The 25,538-nt window shown below is 39.7% G+C and overlaps 1 protein-coding gene across 11 annotated transcripts in view; it reads left to right on the plus strand.

Moving 5' to 3' along the window:
- Ltbp1 (latent transforming growth factor beta binding protein 1) overlaps positions 1-25,538 on the plus strand; it is a 400,428-nt gene that overhangs the window by 299,398 nt on the left and 75,492 nt on the right. For all 11 annotated transcript variants that reach the window (XM_042696612.1, XM_042696614.1, XM_042696613.1 and 8 more), the window contains 4 exons: positions 7,696-7,818; positions 14,206-14,328; positions 17,356-17,478; positions 20,987-21,109. In XM_042696612.1, coding sequence (XP_042552546.1) covers positions 7,696-7,818; positions 14,206-14,328; positions 17,356-17,478; positions 20,987-21,109 — 492 coding nt within the window. The remainder of the gene's footprint in view (positions 1-7,695; positions 7,819-14,205; positions 14,329-17,355; positions 17,479-20,986; positions 21,110-25,538) is intronic.

Below are 25,538 nucleotides of genomic sequence, written 5' to 3' on the forward strand. Positions count from 1 at the left end.
AAACACATTCATGGTGTGACTTAAATTCAACATTATGCTTTTTTCTTTAAGCTTATCTGTCTTCATGTTGATTTGACTTTCTTTTCTGCTACTATATAGCCATTAAGAAGGGCTGTTTAGCCAGGTGCCGATGGGTTAAGCCTGTAATCCTAGCTACTCAGGAGGCTAAGATCTGAGGATTGCAGTTCAAAGCCAGTCTAGGCAGGCAAGTCCGTGAGACTCTTATCTCCAATAAACCACCAGAAAACCAGAAGTGGTTCTATGGCTCAAGTGGTAGAGCTCTCGCCTTGAGCTGAAGAGCTTGAGGACAGCACCCAGGCCCAAATTTCAAGCCCCACGGCCAAAAAAAAATGGGCTATTGCAGTTGGGCACTGGTGGCTCATGCCTGTAATACTAGCTACTTAGGATGTTAAAACCTGAGGATCACAGTTCAAAGCCAGTTCTGACAGGAAAGTCTCTTATCTTCAATTAACCAGCAAAAACTCAGAAGTAGAGTTGTAGCTTGAGTGGTAGAGCTTTTGCCTTGAACAAAACACCTCAAAGATAGTACCGAGGCCCTGAGTTCAAGCCACAGTACCAGCACACACACACACACACACACACACACACACGGAATATCTCTTTCCGTGGGACACTGGTGTTGCACATCTATAATTATAGCTTCTTGGGAGACTGAGATCTAGAGATTGAGGTTTGAAACCAGCCACTGTGAAACTCTTATGTGCAATTGATTTGCAAAGAGTCAAAAGCAAAGGTGTGGCTGGGGTAGTAAATGCAATGGCCTCCCTTGGAAAAGCCAAGCAAGAATATTTGACTGTCTCAAGAGAGAATCTTTCATCCTCTGCCAGAATTGGGTATCAGTCATACTTTCTGTTTCTCTTCTAAGGGATGGACTTGCTGGATTCATAGTTTCACTGGGATCATACTGTGTAAGTTGGGTCTTACTGATGGCTCCCTCTTTTGAGGCAGCTTATGAATTAAAACAGAGTTTGTGTGTGAAAACATTAACATGAGCAGGTGCTATTTGGAGGAAGCACACCTTTTTCCTTGTGTTTAGTTTGTGTTTAGTTCTGTACGTCATTGTCCATTTCAAATATCCATCATGTTCATTCTCCAACACATATCTCTTAATGCCGTTAATACTGTACCCAATAGTAACATATGCCCTATTCAGGAGTCAGAGATGAAAGGAATCTTTGTCTAAGCCGCTGTTCTCATGACCCTGTCTCAGCTATTAAAAGCTGGGTATAGTAGTTCATGCCTAGAATTCCAGATACAGGAGAAGTATAAAGAGGAGGATCATGATCCAGAGGAATACACACAAGACTCAACCTGAAATCGTAAATGGGACATGAATCAAGTGGTAGAATACCTTCTTGAAAACAAGCACCACACCTTGAGTTCAAACCCAAGTACCGCTACTTTCCCCCAGTGCAGTGGAAATTGATACAAATTAAAGTAACTTTTATATCATGTTTCCCTAATATAATTATTCTGCTCATCTTTCTTTACACTTAGGCTATATAGTTTTTAACTGTCCATCATGGGAGCTTTCTTTTATGAAGTTAAATAATTCTGTGGTTTTCTTTTCACTTCTTGGCTTTTTTTTAAACTTAGCTAGAATATCCTTGGGAATCACGATACTGCTCTGTAGGGTCATTAATGACTCCTAACACAGAATTAGGTTTCTGGAATCATGCTGCAGTTTCTTTGACTTCCCTTTGCTTGCACACCTTCACAAAGAAGACTGTTGGGGCCTGCTGTCTAGGTCGCCAGCCCTTTGATGTTTTTCTCAATTGCCTTGCTCTGTCATGGAGGCTGTGACAGACCATGTGACCCGGAAGTACAATGTCTGCGATTTTATCAGAACTTCCTAGTTATGGAGATCATCCTGGCTTCCATTTAAGTTTTCTAAATTTGACAGGTCTTGGACATTTAAAGAGTTTTTTGGTCATTCAGTCCACTTGACAACTGGTTGGCTGTCATATGGGCCAAAACAAGATTCCAAAACCTTGCAGGGTAAACATGGAAAGCTTATTGTTCTAGGAGGTCTTTTTATGTGAAGAATCATTTACCAGATTCAGCATTCAGCATGAACCTTGGTAAAATCTACAGATACTCAAATTGAAGACTTTTATCCCATGTTCATCTTTAGATAGATGACAATTGAGCACCCTTTTTGAAAATATGTACAAAAGCCATCTTTATCCCTAAATAACTATTTGCTCCTCAGTCACTTACCTGTGTTTGTACCAGGTGCCAAAGAAATCCGGAAACTTGTTGAAGCAACAACAACAACAATGTAAAACGCTTCTAATGGTGAAGAGAGTGCTTATGCTGAACAATAATTATTTTCAGAAAACCTTTTTCTCATGGTATAGTCTGCAAAGGACTTTGATTTGACTGTTTCATTGGGTGCTCTGCTCCCAGCAGTCAGCCCTGTAAGACAGTATGAAAACTGATTCTCAGAGAGTCAATGGACATATCCAAGACCACAGTAACAAATGGCAGAAGCAGATCTTTTATCTGTGACTCCAGCATTTTCTCTTGTGTAATATGAGTGTGACACTCTCACACAAATGAGAATATTAGAGACCAAAACAACCATAACAAAGATAATAAAGGTCAAGAAAAGACTCTAGAAAGGAGAAACTTCAGTGGGTTGGAATGATCCAGTAGTTGTAAGCAGAGAGAATTATGACCCGGGAATTCTGAAGTTTTAGATGGCAAGCCCTACCCCATGGGCAACTGCAGCTGAGATTTTTTTTTCTAGAAGACAAAATGTTCCTTTGGAAAAAAAGGTGAGGTTAGAAGCCTGTAATTTGGTGGCCCTCGTGGACAGATTCTGTGAGCTCATCCTTGGCTTTTTATGGCAGCTGTATTCAGCCTTGGCCTGTCTCCAGATGCTCAAAGCAGTGATGTTTCTAGGTAGACTTTTGCCAGCAGCTCTGCTACTACATATTTCAACTCATCAGAGCTGACAGCAGGGCCTGAGATCCTAGATTTGCTACACCTCCAGTGCAGATGAGGTGCTTTTACCATGCTTGCCTGCTCAGCATCTGCCTCTCATTTTCCCATGCTTGCTTTCTGTCAAATACATTCTCCATCATCTTTCATGTAAAAGGAGGCACTGAAGTCATAGTCCAGGTGTAATGGGCACTAATCCTGGGTGTTCGCTATGACACGAAGGTACTAGAATAAGATCCTTTATTCTTACCTCAAATATACTCACTCATCAAAGTCTGTGTTGCTGACTAAAGGGATTAATTGAGGTTCGATGATCTCAGAGAAACAAATCTCAGATTGTTTTATGTGGCTCACAGATCCATCTCTTGAAAGTATGGGAACTAATAATGCATGTGAAATGTTACTTTGGGACATATTCTAGGCAACTCCCAGGAAATGATGGGTGAGGCCTAAGGAGACACTTCCCTGGGAGTACTAGGGGGTTAACACTGCACCTGAAGGCCTCTGACCCCAGTAGGTCCCGTCTCTCTGAGGAGATCTTCAAGGCAGTCCGATAGATCTGCAGGTTATTAGGAAGGGAAATCTAAAAAAAAAATAGCTGACACAGATGAATTGCATCTCAAGGCAATGAAAACTAGCAAGGTGGGATTGCTAACCATCTGGGAGACATCTCTGTGTTATTGTGGAAGAATGGAAAGTTGCCAGAGGCTCTGGGGAGGTTAATGTTCTCATTTTTCTTGAAAGAGGAAAAAAGGTGGAATTGGGAAAATCTTGACCCATGGCCTTTATATTGATCTTGTCAAAGAATTGTAGAACATTGTGACTCCAGCAATGATGTGGAAGCATTTTTTTAAAAGAAAGGATGATCTCAGAATCTGTCAGGGATCTGTAAGGACAAATGGCGCCAGACTGTCCTGACTGTCCTTGTTCAGATAGGGTTATTAAGGATGGGTGGTCCAGCAAATCCTGTGAGCATGAGCAGCAGATCTGGTTTTAAGCAGGACATTTCTCTGTGGATCACAGTCATCATTTTGGATGAGGTGATCGTATAAGGAGGAGGTTGTATAAATCTTGAATTGATTCACAAAGTCTGACCTTACAAACCTCTAGCACCTATTTTATTCTGGGAGGTTCAAGTAATTCCTTGAATGGAAATTATCAAGTCATTATTTCCTCTGCACTCCCTTGGTGAACAGTTGGACTTTGGAATCTACTATTCTACCAACATGGTAAGTTTTCTGTGAGATACAACACTGAGGCCTTCTGAACTCATTGTAGAAATGCACCAGAAGAATGTGGGCAATAAAAGTGTTCTATATAAACTGGGTGTTGGTAGCTCACTACTGTAATCCTAGCTACTCAGAAGGCTGAGGATTGTGGTTCAAAGCCAGCTTGTGCAGCAAAGTCGATGAAACTCTATCTCTAATTAACCACCAGAAAACCAGAAGTGGAGCTATGGCTCGAAGTGGTAGAGTGCTAACCTTGAGCAAAATAGTCTCAAGGATAACACCTAAGTCCCAAATTCAAGCCCTATGACTCACAAAAGAAAAAAAAAATGTTGTATAAGTTTAAATAAGGATATAAGACTATATCTTAAAGTCCAGTATAGAACTCTATTTTCCATGGAAAATATGCATTGTATATTTACATAATCGTCCCTGATCTCTGTAGAAGGCCTGAGGTGACCATGATTGGTGGGGGTTAGGTAGAAACCAAGTTGTTTCCTGCCAAGTTGTTCTCCCGTGATGGGAGACTTTGCCAAGGGTTCGAAATTAGAACTGCAGGGACGAGGCCTTTTACTCTTGCTACCACTAGAGCCTGCACACGTTTTTGTTTTTGACTGTATGGAAGAAGAATGGGAACTTTTGGATGCTTTTAAAGTACATAAGCTGTAGCCATTGATCAGAGTTGTATTTTAGAGACTTTATTCTTATAAGCTAGATAATGGGTTCCAAACGTCAAGGCTTAGGAAAAGCAAGTCGAAACATTACAATACAACCAGGTGAGAGTAAATGGAAGTCATAGGAAAGAAAGAAGTGGGGAACACAGGAGATATTTGGGAGGTAGATTGCTACTTTTCCGTAATAAGTTGAATGTAAGGAGAGAGAGGGAACATAGAAAGGCTGATTCCCCATTTCTGATTTGGGCTTTTGAGCGGAAAGGGGTGTAACTGTGTCAGTGTGGTACAGAGTATGGAGAAAGGGCAAGGGAGGGATGAGCTTGGTAGTACACACTCACAGTATCGGACAACAAGAGACCTCCTGTGGGCTGACCTACTGGATGCATGGGTTTGCACTTGAAGAGTGACCTCTGGACTGATACACAGTGCTGAGTTTGTTTCACTCCATGTATATCTACCAGGGTGTGATGGTTCTCCCATCTTTCTTTATACAAGTTCCTTCCTGAAGTTTTGCTCTGTGGTTGTTTTCCCCCAGCTTTCCCACAGAGCATGGCATCAGGAAGGTCATGTTCTAAACACTTGTAGATGGTTGGCCTGGTAAGATCTGGTGATTTTTGTCTATAATAGGTAAAGAGTAGACATACCAGGCATTCTTCATCATTCATCATGGTAGGAGCCTAAGGAATAGAAGTTTTATGAGTATCTCATAAATTGTTTTTTTCAGTGCCTACTCACTTACTTTAGAGAAAAATGTAGTCTTTGAAAGTAGGAGCTTTAGACATTATAGTCTATAGTCCTGTAAATCACCTATTTCTCATGCCTGAAGGACAAGGGAACAATCCGTACATTTCAGAACTTGATAACATTTTTGAAATCCAACCAGATAGTAGACCTGGCATTTTCCCATTGCTGTCTGGAATCTCCATGTCTAGTGTCTCGGCTCATTCTCTTCCATTATTTACTTTGGCTCCAGAGCTTGGCTTCTTCTTCCAAGTTGTTTGCTCTCCATGTTTACAAAATATAGATGCCTACAACCAAAGACCGGGTGGACAACCAGCCAGGCGACAAGTGCTATTTTTGTCATCCTGGCCTAGGATCAGTTAACCATAATTGCTGTTGTTTTATGAGAGCAGCAGAATAACAAGACAGTGCTAGTTCCTTGCCTCTTCTAATATGCACACGGAATGCACAAATGGGTGCATGCATAGCTACCCTCTGTCATGTCTTACCATAACCCTGTTCCTGGGTTCCATTGGAAGCCAGAGAGGATAATTTTAATAAAATGCAGTGAAAAGTGAATAAACTCCATGTGCATATTGAGAAGAGACAAGGAGCTGGGACTGTTAGATATTCTGTAGCTATTTCCATTAGTCTTATTACTAAATTTATTATCTTATTCATTATTTATCATTATTCATTGTTGTCTTATTATTTATTTGTTTGGCTTATAGAAATGTATTGAAGTGATGGCATGTTTATAATTTTCTGTGCCAGAATATCTAGTCAGCCAGCTGTCTTTCAGTATGTGGACTTCAATCTTGCTGCTGATTTACAGACCCTTCCTTTCATGTTTTCAACACCACAGTTCTCCACGTACAGTTCTCCAACGGAATTCTCTTATGTAGTCCTGGCTGCTGACACTTCCACTCCTGGCTTCTAAGTAGATAGGACAGCAGGTTTATCCCAACATACTCAGCTTCAATGTTAAATTCCCAATCTTGATTTAAAACTGTGTGCACTGCTTATTGTCAGCTGGATGCTTCATGATTCTCTTCAAGGTCTCTACTCTAGACCCAAGAGCAGGGGGTATAGATAAAAATGTGCATCCAACTGGTAGAAACAATTGGGTAGTCAATTCAGAGGCTACCTAAAGGAAAAGGACTTTAGAATAATTCTTTATTATTTTATTTGTTATTACTGTTATTTTTATTTTATTATTATTACCATTATAGGTTTACCACTTCTACTTTCCACCCTGAAACGTCAAGTTTCCCCAAACATGTATGATTGTCCCCTAGATTGTTTTGCTTTTTTTGGTTTTTGATGGTGCTACTGGGACTTGACCTCAGGGCCTCAGATTTGTTTGGCAGGCACTCTTCCACTTGAGTCAAGCCTCCAGCCCTTTTTCACTTTGGTTATTTTTGAGCTAGGGTCTTGCATTTTTGCTGAGATAGCTTAGATCACAAGTCCTCTATTTTCACTTCCCATGTAGCTGAGAGATCCAAGGGTGTGCCATCATATCCAGTTCTTGGTTAGTTGACATGCAGTCTTGCTAAACATTTTTCCATGATCCTCCTGATCTCACCACCTCGTGGGTGGGATTCCAGGTGTTTGCCACTGCACTTGGTCATTTAAACTCTAGACTGGATTTTCTCATGGTGTCACTACTGTCTTTGCGTGTTCGTTAGAATCTTTCTCCTCTGCCTGTTAGAGATTGCCTCTACCCTCTCAGGTTGCTTCTAGGACTCTCGTCCCACGGAACCCATCAGGTCCCTAAATCTTTGATTCCTTGGAAGTTTTACTTTGCAGGGGGAAGAATAGCTCTCGAGTTACCCTTCTTCCTAAAACAAGCCCTTCATCCTTCCCGAATTTATTCCTGCAGTGGATTTGGTCTGTTTTGCATCACTGTCAGAAAAATGAGCTCAGGCATTGAACCATCATCAGTGGAGCTCCAGGCACAGCTGCTTTTCCTCCTCAGGGCCAACTGGGAAGTTTAAGCATCTGCTTGGTTCTCTGAAGGTCTATTACTTTATTTCTAACCCAATCTAATGTTATTCGTATTTTCTTTTCCGCCTTCTCTTTCCTTTCCATTACGCAACATGCTCAAGACGTGGATGAGTGCCTGGAGCCAAACGTCTGCACGAACGGTTCTTGTGCCAACCTCGAAGGATCCTACATGTGCTCATGCCACCGGGGTTACAGCCCAACACCAGACCACAGGCACTGTCAAGGTAAATGCGGTGATCACACCCCCATGTAAGGACAGAGAGACTGGAGATGGGTATTAGTGGCTCGAGCCTGTATTTCTACCTGCTTGGTAGGCTGAGAATAGGAAGATTGCAGTTGGAGACCAACCTGGGTAAAAAAGTTCATGAGACCCCTCCCCAACCCGTAGCTGGGCACAGTAGCACATATCTGTCATTCCAAGCTATGCAGAAGGCTGAGATGGGGAGGATTTTGGTGTCAGCCTAATCCCAGCAGAAAAGTTCACAAGATTCCATCTCTGAAGAGGGAAGCTGTGTGCCATATCACACGCCTGTGATACCAACAACAATGGGAAGCCTAACACAGGCAGATTGGGGTGCCAGAACAGGAAGTGAGACTCTGTCTGAAAAAATAATCAGCAAGCCTGAGTGCTGGTGGCACCCTAACTACTCAGGAGGTTGAAATCTGAGGACTGTGGTTTGAAGCCAGCCTAGGCAGACTGAGACGCTTATTTCCAATTAACCACCTAAAAGTCAGAAGTGGAGCTGTGGCTCAAGTGGTGGAGTACTAGCCCTGAGTAAAAAAGCTTAAGGGACAACCTCTCTGTACATTACCTTGATAATTAAATTAAATTAAAAAAATAAGCTAAGGGACAGTATCAGGCCCTGAGTTTAAGCCCCAGTACTGAAGCACATGTGTACGTGCAAACACACACACATACACTCACAAATTTAATTAATTAATTAATTATCCAGCAAAAGACAAGGCTGGAGATGTGGCTCACATGGCCAAACATTTCCCTATAGTGCAGAGCTCTGAGTTCATACCTCAGAACTGTCAAAAGAAAGAAAGAAAGAAAGAGAAGGAAAGAAAGAAGCAGACACTCATTGGAAGATTTAGTACCTGCAGGGATGTGAAAATGAAATCTCTCACAATCTTATTTGAAAATAACTGTATCTCCTGGATACTATATGTAAAAATGCACAATTTTCACCAATTTCTTGCCAGTTATATATTACAAGCATTTTGTAGCCCACTAATAACTCTTCAAGCTTTATTTTTAAATACAATGTGTTGCCACACTGTGGTTTACTTGCTATTCTTTATGAGTAAGCATAGTTTTCCAACATCTCATTATTCTATGGAAAATGTTTTAACAGACAATTTCTCTATTCATAAAGGTAAAATTATTGGCCATAATGTTTCGAATTTTTTATTATTTAAATTGGGACATCCATTTTTTGGGACATCCATTTCTAATATATATTCTTTAAATGCATTTTTATTGTATTTAAATCTTTTAATGCATAATTAATCTTTTAATGTATTTTCTTTAAATCCTAAAAGTTTTAATATTAATTTATATGCTTATTTCACTTAGTAGATCTCTAGATCTTAAGAGTTATCAAATGCTTATTTCACATGGGTTTATTAACCATTTAGTGTGTTTCTTCTTTTGTAAATTTATCAGTTTTTTCACTCTTTAGATCTATATATGACCTCTATCTGTGATACTTACGTAAGTTTTCCCACATTCATATGTCATTTATACCTTTTTTTGTGGTTCCTTGTTGTAATTTGTTGATGGTGTCCCTAATGTTTCTTTCTAATTATTTTTAATATTCTACTTCTTTCTTATGATCAAATAATTGGTTGTTTTCTCTTTGCTAAATATGCCAAAAGCATATTTAAATTTTCCTTCTTTCCTAAATCCATGTTGCTGTGTAAGTGGAGGAGTTAAGGAGATAACCCCCATGGTAGCAGAAAAGTAATAAATGAGCATCCTGGTGTTCTGTAAGAATGGGGACCTCCCACTGTGAGTAAGGAATTCAATGGTACCTGCAAGCACCTGCTGTTTTATTCATGAAAGATGCCTGCTTCGAGGAGAATACCTGCAATATCATGTTTTCTACAATATCTCTGTTTTCTTCTAGTTCTTTCTCTCTAGGCACGTATCTGCAGCTTTCCTCCTAATTCCTTAAGCACTCATCTCAGACCAAAACCCATAACTCTAGTCCAATCATGAGGAAGACAGATAAACAGCTCAGGGCAAAGATTCTACAGGATTATGGGTTCCTCTTCTTAAGTCATAAAAAGTAGAGGAAGGCCAACTGGGCAAACAGGACAGCTAGATGATTCAGTCCAGTAGAACCCTACACTGGATCTTAGAGCAGAAAGAGGACATGATTGGAAAAACTCATGAAGTCACCAGGTGCCAATGGCTCATGCCTACTATAATCCTCACTGCTTAGGATGATAAGAGCTGAGGAGCGAAGCCAGTCTTGGGCAGCAAAGTTCTTATCTCTAGTTATCTCTAGACTCTTATCTCTAGTTCACCACCAAAAACTAGAAGTAGAGCTGTGGGTCAAGTGGTAGAGTTCTAGGGTTGAGCACTAAAGCTCAGGGACAGCACCCAAGCCTTGAGTTGAAGTCCCAGGACTGGCACCAAAAACAACAACAACAAAAAATTCATGAAGTCTGAATAAGTCCAGAGGTTTAACTTGGGGGGAAAGCTGGGACCAGGAGATATAGCTCAGCTATGGAGGACACATCCCACCACTATACAGAACCAAACAACAGATCTTAGCTCTCCCACCTGGAAGCTGTTCATGCTTAGAAAGTCAGCTTACTCTCCTGAGCTCCACTGCGCTCATCTGCAGATGGAACTACAATGGTCCCTACCAGGGTCAGCGTGGGGACTGTGGAAGATGATGGGGCGGGGTGGGGGGTGGTGAGGTAGTGAGAGGAGAATGGGCTAACATGGGGGCAGAGTCTGACACATGATAGCAGCGTGGCTGTGACATTAGGAGTGTGAATGAAGTTTGGTTACCCCCAAGAAGTACATTCTGCTTGTGTGCATCTGGCAAAGTGTCCCAGGGGTATTACAATTTAAACTTGGTCTTGAAATGCTGAACACAAAAGCAGAAAGACTTAGCATGCAGAAGACACAACACATGACAAGACTTGGAGGTAGGAAAGGATTGTTGTCTTCCATAGATGAAAGGGAAAAGACAACAGGAAGAAAGGGGGGGAATAGAGAACATGGATGGATTCTCCTATTCTCCTATTTCTTTCTTTCTTTCTCTCTTTCTTCCTTTCTTTTTTTGTCAGTCATGGGGCTTGAACTCTAGGCTTGGGTGCTGTCCCTCAGCTCTTCAGCTCAAGGCTAGCGCTCTACCACTTGAGCCACAGTGCCACTTCTGGTTTTCTGTTGCTTAATTGGAGATAAGCATCTCATGGACTTTCCTCCCCAGGCTGGCTTTGAAACATGAACCTCAGATCTCAGCCTTGTGAGTAGCTAGGATTACAGGTGTGAGCCACTGGCGCCTGGCTGGATTCTCTGATTTCTAATGGTGTCTCCCATTACAGTGAGGGATAAGAGGACATGGCTTTGGAATCCTATCTGTATACTAAATACTTGCCTGATTCCCCTATCTAATTCCACCTTTCCATATTAATAACATCTTCTTTAAATTTTTCATCATCCCTTCTCAAACCACAGTCCATGGTTGTCAAACTTAATCCAGATCATAAATTGGTCACTTTTCCAGTATCATATCGACTCTGCTGGTCTAACCTTGGTAGTCCTTAACATAAACTTTGCCTTCACCTCATTAATCGTACTAGTGACTTTTTTCAAACTGTAAACATATTATTTACAGTATTTACTCATTCATGGCTTCTTTCTCTTAAAATTATTTTTATCTGCACATCTTTACCATTGTATGTTCTCAATTTATAAATACCTAGAGATAGGCTGTTTTAACTCTGAGCTCTAAATTTGCTTCCAGTCACACAGAGAGTTGAATGTTTTTTATTTGTCCTTTGGCACAAAAAAGGAAAGAAGACATTTGTCCTGCTTGCCTTGAATATTTTTGTTTAGAAAACTTTCCAATTCCTCCCAAAGAAGAATTCTGTCCCTTATTAGAAAAGAAAAATACTGGGCTTGGAATATGGCTTAGTGGTAGAATGCTTGCCTAGCATGCATGAAGCCCTGAAGCATCAGGTGCTGAAGCATCAGTACCATATAAATAGAAAAATCCAGAAGGGGTACTGTGGCTCAAGTGGTAGAGTGCTAGCCTTGAGCAAAAATGCTCAGGGACAGTGCCCAGGCCCTGTGTTCAAGCCCCCAGGACTGGAAAAAGAAAGAAAGAAAAGGAAAAATACTTTGTAGCTTTAGAATTGAGCTTCTTCTCTATACCTCTGTGGTCATTTTGAAGACACAGAGATCACCTTATTGCTCAGAAATCCAGTGGTACCCAGGTCATTCCCAGGGTGTGTGTCATTAATCATAAATGACTCCTGACAGGCTCCCCACAGGCATGAGTCACTGGGTATGGTGCCTGATCTGTGCGGACAGTACTTGGACGGTGCAGCCTTCCTGGAGACATCTGCACGTGGGAATAGTTAACACGTCATCTTTCATGGGAAGGACAGAGGGAATCCAGAGTCAGATCTTCTGTGAGATTCAAACAGCTACAAGAGCTGTGCTTGCCCTCAAATTTGTGAACTGACACCTTGAGCACATCTTAGGATATGTTAAAAATATAATGGGAGCGAATCTCTGTTAACAACACTTTTCAAACCTAATAATAATAGTTTTACAATATCAGAAAGGTGTGAAATGTTTGGTAAGATGAAATTTCACTTAGTTATTGTATTTATCTATGGACAACCAGTAATTGTTTGTAAGTAAAAGAGACAATAACACATTCAATGCTTCTAGTTCACTAAGTGAATGTTGTGAAAAGATGTAAGGAAAATAAGAAGGAACAGTTGTGCTCCAGTTACATTAATAGTTTGTGCAACCTATTTCGGGAAACTCAGAATAATTTGACGTGTTGCTTTTCTCAAGATGAAATTCAAAAGATTAATACCTCATTTGAGGTTAAGAAATACAACTTGGCTCCAAAAATAGATAATTGTCAGTAATACTTGAGGGAAAAGGCTGGAGAGTAGATGAATTTTCCTGGCAAAAAGAAGTTTTTAGATGCATGTTAAATAAGATATTTTTAGAAGAAAACAACAGTTGTACATTGATCTTGAGGAAGTAGTTTCTTTAAAACATTACTCATTTTATTTATTATTCCATTTGGATTTCTTTTCTGTGAGCACGGCCCAGTGTGTTTTACGTCTATTCCTGTGATCGTCACAAAAAAACCTGTGTGCTTGTAATGCAGAACACTCCTATCATGTTTTAATGACAAACTCTTATAAATTAGCTCGCTAGCCCTCGGATCATGCTAAAATCACTTCTGCCCACACCAGGCAAATCACAGTTCTCTGATAAGGACAGAACAGTGCTATGATCAAGGGGGAAAAAATTATTTGGAAAAGTAACTATAGCTGGGTATTGGTGGCTCATGCCTGTGATCCAAACTACTCAGGAGGCTGGGACATGAGGATTGTGGTTTGAGGCCAGTCCAGGAAGGAAAATCTGTAAGACTCTTATCTTCAGTTAAATACCAAGAAAAGGCAGGAAGTGGAGCTGTGGCTCAAGTGGTAGAGCACTAGCTCTGTGCCCAGGCCCAGAGTTCAAGCCCCATGACTGACTGGGGAAAAAAAAGTAACTGTAATGTTACCAGAAGTGTTCAAGTTCAGTGAAGACCTTTTTAGAAAAAAAAAAACCCTCACTTAGCCTTTTTCCTCTGTACTTGCATTACATCTGCACCATTGTTCTTGGTTGTGTTTGTTACCCTGTGAAGAAGCTTCATGTTATCCACTGCAGCTCACTAATATCCTAGTTTAACTTCTAAAGAAAGTAGAAATGTCTCTACTTCCTCTTTTGACTTGCCTACACATTGGGATTCTTTGTTTTTCTTTTTTGCCAGTCTTGAGGCTTGAACTCAGGGCCTGACCACTATCCTTGAGTTTTTGAGCTCATGGCTAACACTATACCACTTGACTAACAGCTCAACTTCTGGCTTTTTGTGATTAATTGGAGATAAGAGTCTCATGGACTTTACTGCAATCCTCCGTCCTCAGCCTCCCGCATAGCTAGGATTACAGGTGTGAGCCACTGGCACCTGGCATGTTTTTTAAAATCTTGATACTTTTTGCCTTTTATGCAACTCTGCAGGTCTACAGAGACTTCCTGGAAGCCATTATTTTATGCTTCAGGTTCTGTTTTCATAGTATGTTTCTATCCAAAGTCTGAAGGAGAAAAGGCTTCCCTTCTTGGTGTTATGTCAAAAGTAGTTTTTACTTAGAAGTTTATTGCCTATTTGAAATTATTTCTTTTCTACATCTAACCAAACTGTGGCTGGCTCAAGCTACACTGACATATCTGACAATTGATAGTTTCAAAAGAAGCACTATTATTTCTGTGACAGTAATCCCAGAATGCACTGCAGATAGCACATTCAACTTAGGAGTCTCTTTCTCAAAACAGTTGACCTTATTTGTGTTAACAGATATTGATGAATGCCAGCAAGGGAACCTCTGCATGAATGGGCAATGTAAGAACACGGATGGCTCCTTCCGCTGCACCTGTGGCCAGGGCTACCAGCTGTCGGCAGCTGAAGACCAGTGTGAAGGTAGGAGTGTGGTTGTGTGAGCTACTGAGATTTCATTCTAAGGTACTTAGTCTGAAAATTGGTAGATTCCATAAGATGAGTGTGCTAGTTCCATCCTACTTAAATAATGTATTACAGTGCCAGAAAACCAATGATTTAAGCAAAAAAAAGGCAAATCAATAACAGAAAATGAAAGTGAAATTTGAAAACTACGGCACTGGATTCTGTATGTAATTCTTTACTACAGAAAGTAATTTCCACTTACACGTTTAAATTCATTTAACGGTTTTATCAACTGACACTCCTGCAAATACAAAGCCATTATATTGGGTTGGAGATTATGCTGCAGAATGTTAATGATTTTAGTTTTGTGTTTACTTAGCTTTAACTTTTTTATTTTGCCTTTTTGTTGGGATGCCTCTAAAGATGGCTTTTCAGTGAGATTGAAATAGTGTCTCCTTTGCCTTTAGAGATAGTTTGTTGAAATGTGTCATGTTATTTTAGATCAATAGTGAAAATTCTGGAATTCTGGGATAGACTTTTTAATCTAATTTTATTAAGTATTTGTACAAGGAGGCTACAATTCTGCAAGTCAGGTTATGAGACAATGCATTTTGATCAGTGTTACCCTTTCATTGTTTTCTCCCTATTTCCCCCCTTCCATCCCTACCTGTAAGTTACGTAGTTCAACTTTGGGATTGACTTTTTGAAGACATTTTCCAATGAATTTCAGAGAGAAATATTTCCCTTCCCATCTGTTACAGACACAAGTGTCCAGTGTTCTTGAAAAGAAAATGTCATGGAACCAAATCATAATCATATCTGTTTGTAAATTTCAAATGTTTAAATGAGAATAGGGGCGAATCATGAAAGCATCCTTACTGAGCCTTCCTCATTTTCCTTTTCTAGAGCACAGACTTTCTCTCATACCAGATCTGGAAGTGAAGAATGATAAAACACACAGGCATATGTAATACACGCAGTGATAATACCAGTGTGTGCACAGATAGATCAAGCACATTGTTCTAGATTTGAATCCCCGCCAACATTTTTACCTTTATTTTATTTCTCCTGATCTCCTGTACCTCAGTATTTACAAATGATTACTACTTTGCCTAGGAAATTGCAAATTAATGGATAAGTGATCTACCTCTAATATTAACAGGCTATAATAGTCACAGCCTTCTCTTTCAAAAAGTCAGAACCACTCACAAGTACTAGACTGGGTTTGCTGGTCTATGCTTATAATCCCAGTTATTTGGGAGGCAGAGATAGGAGGATCTTGTTCTGTGGCAGGATGGATGGAGAGAAAATACAATCATAGTACTCAATATTCAAATGTGAAAATGGAATTATGAAATTTTAGGAATTGAATAGGAATAAAGAGGAGGAGAATGAAGGAAGGGCTGACACAGATCAAGACTGTATACATATGGTGGTTTTTGTGGATGTGAAACAAATGGTGAGAATTTGAATTGGTCCCTCTTATTATAGTATTGAAATTAAGTCTACTTAATTTATCAAGTCATGTTCATGCCCTGATTTTATATACTTGTATCTATCAATAAACATTGTGATACTTGAAAAAAGACTTTATATATAAATGGACATGTTAAAGTCAAACCCTTTTGTACTACTATTTGGAGATTAAAACAAATGAAACTCCAAAAACAAAAGGACTAGGGATGTAGTTCAAGTTGTAGAATATATAGTGTAAGATCTTAAATTTAATTCCCAGTATCCCCCCTGCAAAAAAAAAAAAGCAGCAACACCATATTAGGTGCCAAATGCAGTTATACTGAAACTGTGACCAGAGAAGAGGAGCGTAGGCACTAATTCAGGTCTTTGTGTGGGCTTACAAAATCAAACAATTAGTAAGTAGGTGTTCAGAATTGTTAGTGTCCCTCAGCAGACAATATGAATTGAATGCCTCCTTGTGAAACATTGGGTTATCTAAGGAGCAATAAAGGATATTATTGTAGGCATTAATCCCTGCCCTCAGAAAATCCAACCATCAAGGGACAATCATTGAATTTATATAGTATGTTTTTGCCACCTATGTGTATGCATGATACATACCATGTAAATCTGAACTCAGAGTGGTGTGAAGGAAACAGATGAGGGGATTGAGTGGGGAACACTGAGGAAAAGTGACTAGTGGTGATAAGGAATAGCCAATGGAAAGAGAAGGGGAAAGACCACTAGCTTGGGCCAGAAGATCGTTGTTGTTAGAACAGGGAGAATGAATGGGAATGAATGGCTGAATACAGAAGACCATTCACAAGGATACCAACTGGTAAAATTGGTAAAGGAAATGAAGACAAATGCTGTAATACTTTAGGTCAAGCATTGGCAAACCTTTTCTGAGAAGGGCCAGATAGTAATTGGATATGTATTATGTTTTCCAATAAAACTTTATAATAATCAACAGTGGACTAGATTTGACCAATGAGCAATATTTTTCTGACTCATGCTTTAGACTACTACAGGACTATGTGATTTTCTATCCAGAGCGCTGTAGTTGATCTATTTTGAAAAACACAAGAAGCTGGAATGAGAGTCACAGATTATAGCAATATACTTGCTACTCATGAGAGTTAATAGCAGAAGCAATGTATATGGATTCCTAATTCCTATAGTTTTTTTTTAATGCTGTCGCTGGGATTAAACTCAGGACTTCACACTGTCTCTTAGCTTTTTTACTCAAGGCTAGTACTCTACCACTTGAGTAACAGCTCCACTTGTGGCTTTTTACTGGTTAATTGGAAGTAAGAGTCATAGACTTTCCTACCTAGGTTGGCTTTGATGGGAGATGCTCAGATCTCAGCTTCCTTAGTAACTAGCATTATAGACCGAACCATCAGTGCTTGGCTCATTGGATGAAATTTTAAGTTCATCTTTACTACTGGGGAGTTACCTTCGCATTGAGGTCAGTTTAAGCTATATAGTAAAAGCTCTTGTTTAATTTCCATGTACATCAGAGAGATTATAGACACCCTCCTTCATACAGCTGACTTAGTATACCCTCTCCATGCTATATTGTTGCAGATATTGACGAATGCCAGTACCAGCACCTGTGCACTCATGGGCAATGCAGGAACACAGAAGGTTCCTTCCAGTGCGTGTGTGACCAGGGCTACAGAGCATCAGTGCTTGGAGACCACTGTGAAGGTGAGAATTGTGCCTGGCTTCAGAACCACAGAGTGGCAGGATTTGAAAGCAACCGGAGTTGCTTTTCAGTCCATCATTTCAACCTTTAACCCCAGAGTTGAAGATGGTGGATCCCTGCAAAGTATTTTTCCCAGGGCCACATAACTAAGACCAAAGAAGGGAACAGAATCCAGATATTCTTTGCATTGCTTGGATCTGCCTTTTAGAAAGGAGGCACCAAAGAGGCTGAAGAACCAGTTTCCCTGTACCAGTTACACATCATTTATTTGGGGTGAAGTTCTGTAGAACTTCCAAATGCTTCCAACATTAAACACAACTTCATTTTCCTGACAACTGGATGCTTTAGGCTTTGTTTATTCATTTTGGGGCAATACCAGACCAAATGACAACAACAAAAATAAAACTCAAAACTCAGAGAAGGTGCTCTACCACTTGAGATATATCTCCAGCCTGACTTTTTCTCACAGACTCTCTTGTCTGGGCTAGCTTCAAACAGTGATCCTTTAGATTTCTGACTCCTGGGTAACTAGGATTGCAGATGTAAGCCACTGGTGCCCAGCACCTAGAAGATTTTGAAGAACTATTTTTTGTGTGTGTTTCTCTGAGGCACCCTCCCCCCAGCTGCACAGCAATATTGTGCAGTTATTTACCAACTCTTAATTTTAAACTCTCAACATATGAGTAGATGCTAATGACACAACTCATGTACTGGCATGCTGAGGTAAAGGGTCAGTTGGTGTAGAGCCCGTCATAGAAACAACTGTTAGAAGAGAGTAGAAGAAGGTATATGCTGAGGTGCTGAAAATCTACACTGACCCTCGGATGACTCTTCTACACTGATTCTCAATCAAGTCAAGACGGGGTCACAAGGCCACTGCTTGGTGACTGTCAAGGCTCCGTGCATGATAGTAAATACCACCACAGAGGATGTTTTCCCTTTAATACTTAGAAGTGAGGAAGTTGGGGACCAGCAAAGGGGACAAGAGGAGGAACTGCTTGGAAGGTAGATAGAGATCTTGCAAAAATGGTTAGACTAAACTTGACACTAACCATGTATACCATTTAAAAACCTATACAGTCATTTATAAATACTTAAGGTAGTGCTGCTTTTCTTGCATTCTGTCACCCCCTAGATATGGGGAAATGGATGACAATAAAATCACTTGATAGTAGTAGTGTTGGAGTTGGCCTGTCTCTTATAACAAATGTATGAACCTTTATTAAAGCTCATGGCTACAAGACACACATCTTCAGGTCAGTGTTGCTTGCTTGCTGACAACCAGGTTCTGATGGTCTTGATGTGTTTTGAATTGAGAGTAAAAAAAAAGATATAAAGCTGGTGATCAAGTAGCCCCTTCCCACTTATCTCCATTTCCTAAGGGACAAAGAAAGAAAGATGCATCTCAGATCTGATCTACTATGCACCCAGAAGCTTGGTTATGGAGCTACTATAATTAATATACAACTTCTCCACTGCTGGTGGGAATGTGAAGTGATGCAGCCTCTTTAGAAAACATATGAACATACGTGTGTTGTATGCACTATCCATGTAGAGAATTTCATGAGGCAAATGACAGCATATGTTTACACGAAGACAACACACATGAGTATTTGTAAAGTCAGTATCATAGCCAAAGTGGAACAGCCCACATTGCTCATGGAAAAGCAAAGTGTTAAATCATTGTGGTATATCCAAACCATGAAACACTATGCAGACACCAAGTGGAGTGAACCATAATGGTGCACAGACAGTGGTAGGAGAATCTCAGAAATGTGATGTCGATGCATAACACAAGGGCTATAGCTAAGATGATGTAGGAGCTTCTAACCTTAGCATGGCAGTAGTCACAAGAATGTGTGTTCAAATTCTAAAGCTCTTTGAATATAGCTCAAAGTAAATGCACTTCTTGGATGGAGACTGTAATTCAGTGAAGTTGGGAAAACTCATGAACAGAAAGGCATTGAGTTGATTTATTTGATATAGTCACATCAGTTTGTATTTGGGGGTACCAGCACTCAGACCATTTTAAATCATATTAATGTGTTTTTGTGGTAGTGGAAGGAAGGGTAAGATGTTCCCCTAGTCCTCTGTCTGTCCTGTGACTAGTACAGTAGTGAGTTCACTGGGTGGATGGGAATCAGTGAGGAAGCTTTAATCCAACATCATGTGAACCAGACAGCAAGGAGGATAAACAGACCACAACCGTGTCCGTGTTCACGTCTTCCTGGAAGTTCTCACGGATTTTAGCAGCCATCATAATTATTTGCAAGAAATGTTGTAGCCTGCCAAAGTCTGAGAAGACAGAGCAAGTTTTGTTCTTTGTCTTTCTTCGGGGCTAATTATCGAAATTCTGCACAGACACACAGCCCATGGAATGGGGGACTCATGGAGTGTGTTAGAATTAATGAGTTCTGACTAGGGGACAATGCGGTAATAAGCAGCCCCTGGGAAAAACTTGCCTGGTGAGAGGGCCATCATTAATTGTGTCCAGTGCTCATTCTTCCGTACAGAAACCACTTTTAGTTACACACAGGCTCTGTAATATAGTCACTGAAAACAAACCCATATGACACTGTTAGGGACAGCCACTGGATGACTTCAACTTAATTTTTGGCCATGTTGGATTCCTTTTCTCCAGGCTTCCCTCTGTCTCTCTTTATTCTGTTCTGTTGCCAAGACTTTAAGTCCATTCCTACTGTTTACAGGAAGCCGTTTGTTTTAACCTTTGTATCTTTTCTCTCAATTCCTGTGACCTCTAAAATCAGTACCAGTTTTTGGTCAAGTAATTATCATTTCTGTCAGCTCTTATGTGAATTTCTTCTGAACTTACAATGCAATTTGACATTTTATGTGTTTATTTTTACTAATACAATTTATTTTCTTAAAGAAACATTTCTTTTTCACGATGAAGACCTTGCCAAGCACTTTTAAATTTTTTTTCCAATTAATTGGATTTGATGTTTGACACTTCAGTGTAGTATTTGGGAAGCTGAGTTGGGAGGAATTCAAAGCCCATCTCGGCTTCCATAGCAAGTGAGAACCTATGTCAACAAAACAAATGAAACTTCTGTGTATTATTTAAATCTATGGTCCTGTCAGAATGCTTTGTTTCCTTCTATTTTATTTTTCTTTTATCTTTATGTAGTTACACAAAGGAGTTTCCATTTAACAAAGCAGTTTATGAATATAATATATCTTGATCAATGTTACCCCGTTCAACATTCTCACCCATCCATCACCTACTCAACCAATCCACGCTTTTAATTTTGTAGGATAGACATTGGGTTCCTGACTGCATTCTCCTGAATGAAGTGCAGCATGTTTTATTTTGAGGAAAATTCTAAAACTAACAAGCTCTGTCCTCTATTGAAAATCATGTATTATGAATGATACAAGAAAATGAACATTTAAGGGATTTTTGGGGGGTGTGTAATGATAAGAAAGCAATGTCTAATCTTTGTTTTATAGTTTATTTAATTTGTAAAAAAATTTTGAATTGGTTTGTAGATATCAACGAATGCTTGGAGGATAAGAGCGTTTGCCAGGGAGGGGACTGCATTAATACTGCAGGGTCCTATGACTGCACCTGCCCAGCTGGCTTCCAGATAAACGACAATAGACAATGTCAAGGTACTGCTCCCCCACTCTTTTGCTTTCTCAGACATTATTGACGTCATTCTTCAATTATTTATGCTGCTATATATATGTGTGTGTGTGTGAATACATACATATATATTTGGCAGTACTAGAGTTTGAACTCAGGGCTTATGTATGCTAGGTAGGTGTTCTACCACTTGAGCCCTGCTCCTAGTCCTTTCTTTTGCTTCATTTTTGAGGTAGGATTGTTTGGGATTTTGTTTGTTGCCTTGGTTGTTTGGTTTGTTTTTGCCCAGAGCTGGCTTTGGACAACAACTCTCTTACCTAAGCACTTCTGTATCTGACTTAATGGTGATGTAATCTCAGTGTGCTCAGGCTTATGTTAAACCATCATCCTCCTTATCTCTGCCTCTCAAGTAGCCCATTTTGTATTATTAAGGTATCTGTTCAAGGACTAGGGCATGGCTCAAGTGATAAAGCACCTGCCTAGCTAGTGTGAGGTCCTGAGTCCAAACACCAGGACTGCCCCTCTCCCCCCAAAAAAGAAAGAAAGAAAACAAAAAAGGAAAAAAAGGAAGGAAGGAAGGGAAGAAGGAAAGAAGGAAGGAATGGAGGGAAAGGAGGGAGGAAGGAAAAGGAGGGAGGAAGAACAAGGGTAATAATACTCTAAAGTATCTTTCTTAAGTCTACATCAGGTATAGGAAGGTTTTGCTTGAACAGAAACATGTTAATCAAGCTCATGCCTGTCAGAACCCTGGCCTGGCTTTGTATGGTTCTAATAAAATCACCTTTACTAGATTGTTCTTTTCATGGGCCAACCTTGGACTGGATTATCAATTATCTTTCTAGCTTTCTATGGCCTAGCCTTTATGGATGAATTTCATTTTGCCCCAAAAGTAATATTGGCCTTCTTCCTAATCCCTGTTCTTATCCAGTACCCACAATTCCTTTAGCGCTTCCTAACATGCTTTACTAGTAATTTAAATAAAATTAGAGAGACAGGATTATATATTTCTTCCATGTGCTACCAGCATCTATTCTCCAAAACAGCAGTACAAGTGTGCCTCAAACTACTAATAAATAAAAGATTGTTTGAGATATTCTTTATACATTTCTATTGAACACAAATGGCTTTTTAAAGATAATGAATTACCATAAAATATACCTGCTCTTGTGTGTCCTGGATTACCATGTCTTAGAAGAAGATGAGCTTATTATATAAGATGGATATTAAAATAATGTATCATTATCTATGTTTGTACATCACAGAGATGTGAATGATGTGGGCCCAGGAATTGCAGAACAATACAACCTAGGTCCTTAGCGGGCCATTCACAATAACTTAAACTGAACACCTACTATGTGCTGAGTACTATTGGTACTTCTTTTAATTCTTGCAGCAGTTTAAGAGGTACCTTTTTCTGCATTCAAAAAAGTTAATCAGCAAGTTCTTCTTTAATAAACAGTAGAGGGGAAATTTTATTTTCTCACTGATCTCAGATTAAATGTTCTATAAAAGAGATTGATATATATTTCTTTGCATATACAATGAGAGATATTAATATCTAGATACACTGATGTTTCTTTGCTACCAAAATGCAGTGAGTTTAAAATTTTCAACTTTCCCAGTATAGAAATGAAATGTGCTTTAATTTTAGGCAGTAGAAAAGAAATACTTGAACTGTACATTTCTGTGAGAACATTTCCATTTGGGGACTTTAAACAAGATTAATCTTGATTTATATAAAAATGCCAAGAGATGAAAAAAATACTCCAAAACTAGGAAACCTGAATCCTGGTTTTTATTATAGGCTTTTTGGCTTAAAAGTGATATTTTCTTTTCTAATTCCTTTTGGCCAACTAAAGGTAAAACCATGTCTTCATATAAATGAACCAAGCTTTCATATTGCAGTTTCTGTTATTTAACTTTTAACTTGCCTGGGGCTAACTTGGTCATCTGATGTACTGTGTTCTCCAAGTACATTGAACTGTGTGTCTATTTGTGGTTGATATAGATTCCTAAATATGACTGCACCAAAGATATGTGCCTTTACTGCTATCAGTCGCTAAGTTGACTTCATTCTGTCACATTTATTATCCTATTTTCCAGAATAAAATACCATGTCAGTTTGAAAACTGTGTGTCCAAGTAAATGATAGGCATCAATGAGAAAGTTCTTAGTGCTGTTGGAATAGTAATGGGTCTATGCATTGGGCCTGGTAAATTGCCAGTGATCACAGTCATTTGGGAGCCAGATATAGGAGGATTGCAAGTGTGAGAGCCCAATCTAGGCCAAGTTAGAAAGACTCTATCTCAGAAAACAAATTTGAAAAAAAGACTGGAGGTGTAGCTCGAGTGGCCAAGTGTGAGGCCCTAGGTTCAATCCCCAGTACGACAGGAAAAAAAAAGAAAGGAAAATTGACCTTTATGGATTATTTCATTACCCACACCCTATCCTTGCTTCGAAGGCTCTCTATTTGCTCTATCACTCAAGGCAGATTTGTCAGTTCCACGTTGTTTGGAGATAGTAGCCTACTTTTCTCTAATCCTATGACTCTGTCAGCATTCTGGAGATACGTGCAGATTTCAGAGTTGGTTTTCATACTGAAGCTGTAATTGATGGCTGTGTTAATAACCCTGCCACATGTTTGAGGAACCATGTGTGACAGGCCTACACTCTAGCAGCCTTGCCCAATATTCAGAAGATAGTTCCAGTCACAAGTGTGTTTAAGATTTTCTTTGCCCCGAGAAACTCATGATGATGTGCAGACAGTATGGAAAGTCCGTGTTAATAGTCTCTTTAGGAATGTGGCAGCATACATCGGAGATTCGGAACACACTTCAGTTTCACGTTTTGACTTACATATGCCAAATGGTGAATTTCTGTGGAATCTCGGACCCATGAAAAAAACCCAACTCAAATAGAGTCTGGCTTACGGCTTGGAGTTACTAGCTGCATAGCTAAGAAATGCTTCAATAAGTGCAATCCAAATTGAATGCATATGTTTCTCTGGGTCCAGAGACTCATGTTGTTCTTTCTTAGCAGTTTCCTGGAAAAAAGTCTGGGAATTTGTCTTCAGTTTCTGTCATCAAACTTTTTAGACAGTTATTTGTTAATCAATGACTTCTTTCTTTTTTAGACTTTTTTAAAAAGCATACATTAAAAGTACAAGGGGTTTCATTGTGATAATTCCATAGATGCATATAGTGTTCTTTGAGCAAGTTCACCCCCTCTGTTATATTCCCGTAATTCCTCTCCCTTAAAGGACTTCTTTTGTAGTGAGAATTTTGTGCACATACCTCCTCGTGCACTTACAAGGCAGGTAGTTTTTAAAGGACAACGTTGAAACACAAGTTCAAATAAGAAGGAAGTGTTGAAAGTCATCAGGTTGAAAAGATGAATGTATGTATGTACATATGTATTTGACATAGCAAGTTTCTGGGCACCATTTGCCCAGATGGAGGTAACTCAAAATAGCAAGTTGGAAGAAAGAATAGAACTGAAGACAGGAGGAGATCAGAATTCATATTGCCAGTCTAAGGGGTTTTCAGTAGATAGAGAACAAACAAGCAGCAGAGGTTTTGCAAAGGAAGTGATGAATTTCATAGGGTAAACTCATGTTGGCAAACAGCTAAGTGGGAAATGATTCCTTGTTCTTCCTTGAGCTACCCAAAAAGAATGACAATAACAAGAAATGGAGACTTGTTAGCCAAACAGATATTATTCCTGCTTAGTTTGTTATTTAAACTCAGTGGTAGGTAGGCCAAGTAATATGAATGACATGGCAGATGGAAGGGTGGAGAGCTAAGAATTGAGAAAGAGAGGTGGATAGATCATCAATTGCCAGGATTTCTGTTGCACAATGAAGGCACCAGGGTGAGAAGAGAATCCCCAAGGAGTTCTGGATACCACAGAGAGGGGTGACTTTATTGAAGAAGGGACCACAGTGTTGATGGCTCTACTTGATCGAGAAGTTGCTAGAGTAAACTCATGATCTGTGCCCCTTCTGGGATTTCAGTAAGCATTTTAGTTGTTCATGGGCCTCCACTGCTCTGATGTGGGCCTCTCATTGTCCAGAGCTATGTGCTCATTTTTTGTTAACTAAGAGAACCTATACAGACTACTTTTAATTAGTAGAGAAGGAATGTAACTGAAAATGTGGTGAGGCATGGCCAGTCATCAGATACTATTGATGTAGAGCAGCATGGATTGAGAACTGAGACCACTCACTGGAGGCTTGGCATTGTGTATAGGGGAAGTATTCTTTAGGGTCCTTGGGTTGTAATCTTGGGCATGGTTAGACAACATAATTAGAACTGGTTTGAATGAACATGTCACTTACATCAAGATCTCTGTGTGTTTAGAGAAGCCTTATGCCCCTTACTTCAGGAAACATTTACATTGAGGACAAACAGAGCATGAGATGTTCACACAAGGTCATCTCTCACCTGATCTGTTCAT

This window comes from Dipodomys spectabilis, unplaced genomic scaffold (genome assembly GCF_019054845.1).
Source record: "Dipodomys spectabilis isolate Male_0828 unplaced genomic scaffold, ASM1905484v1 ptg000210l, whole genome shotgun sequence".
Lineage (NCBI taxonomy): Eukaryota > Metazoa > Chordata > Mammalia > Rodentia > Heteromyidae > Dipodomys > Dipodomys spectabilis.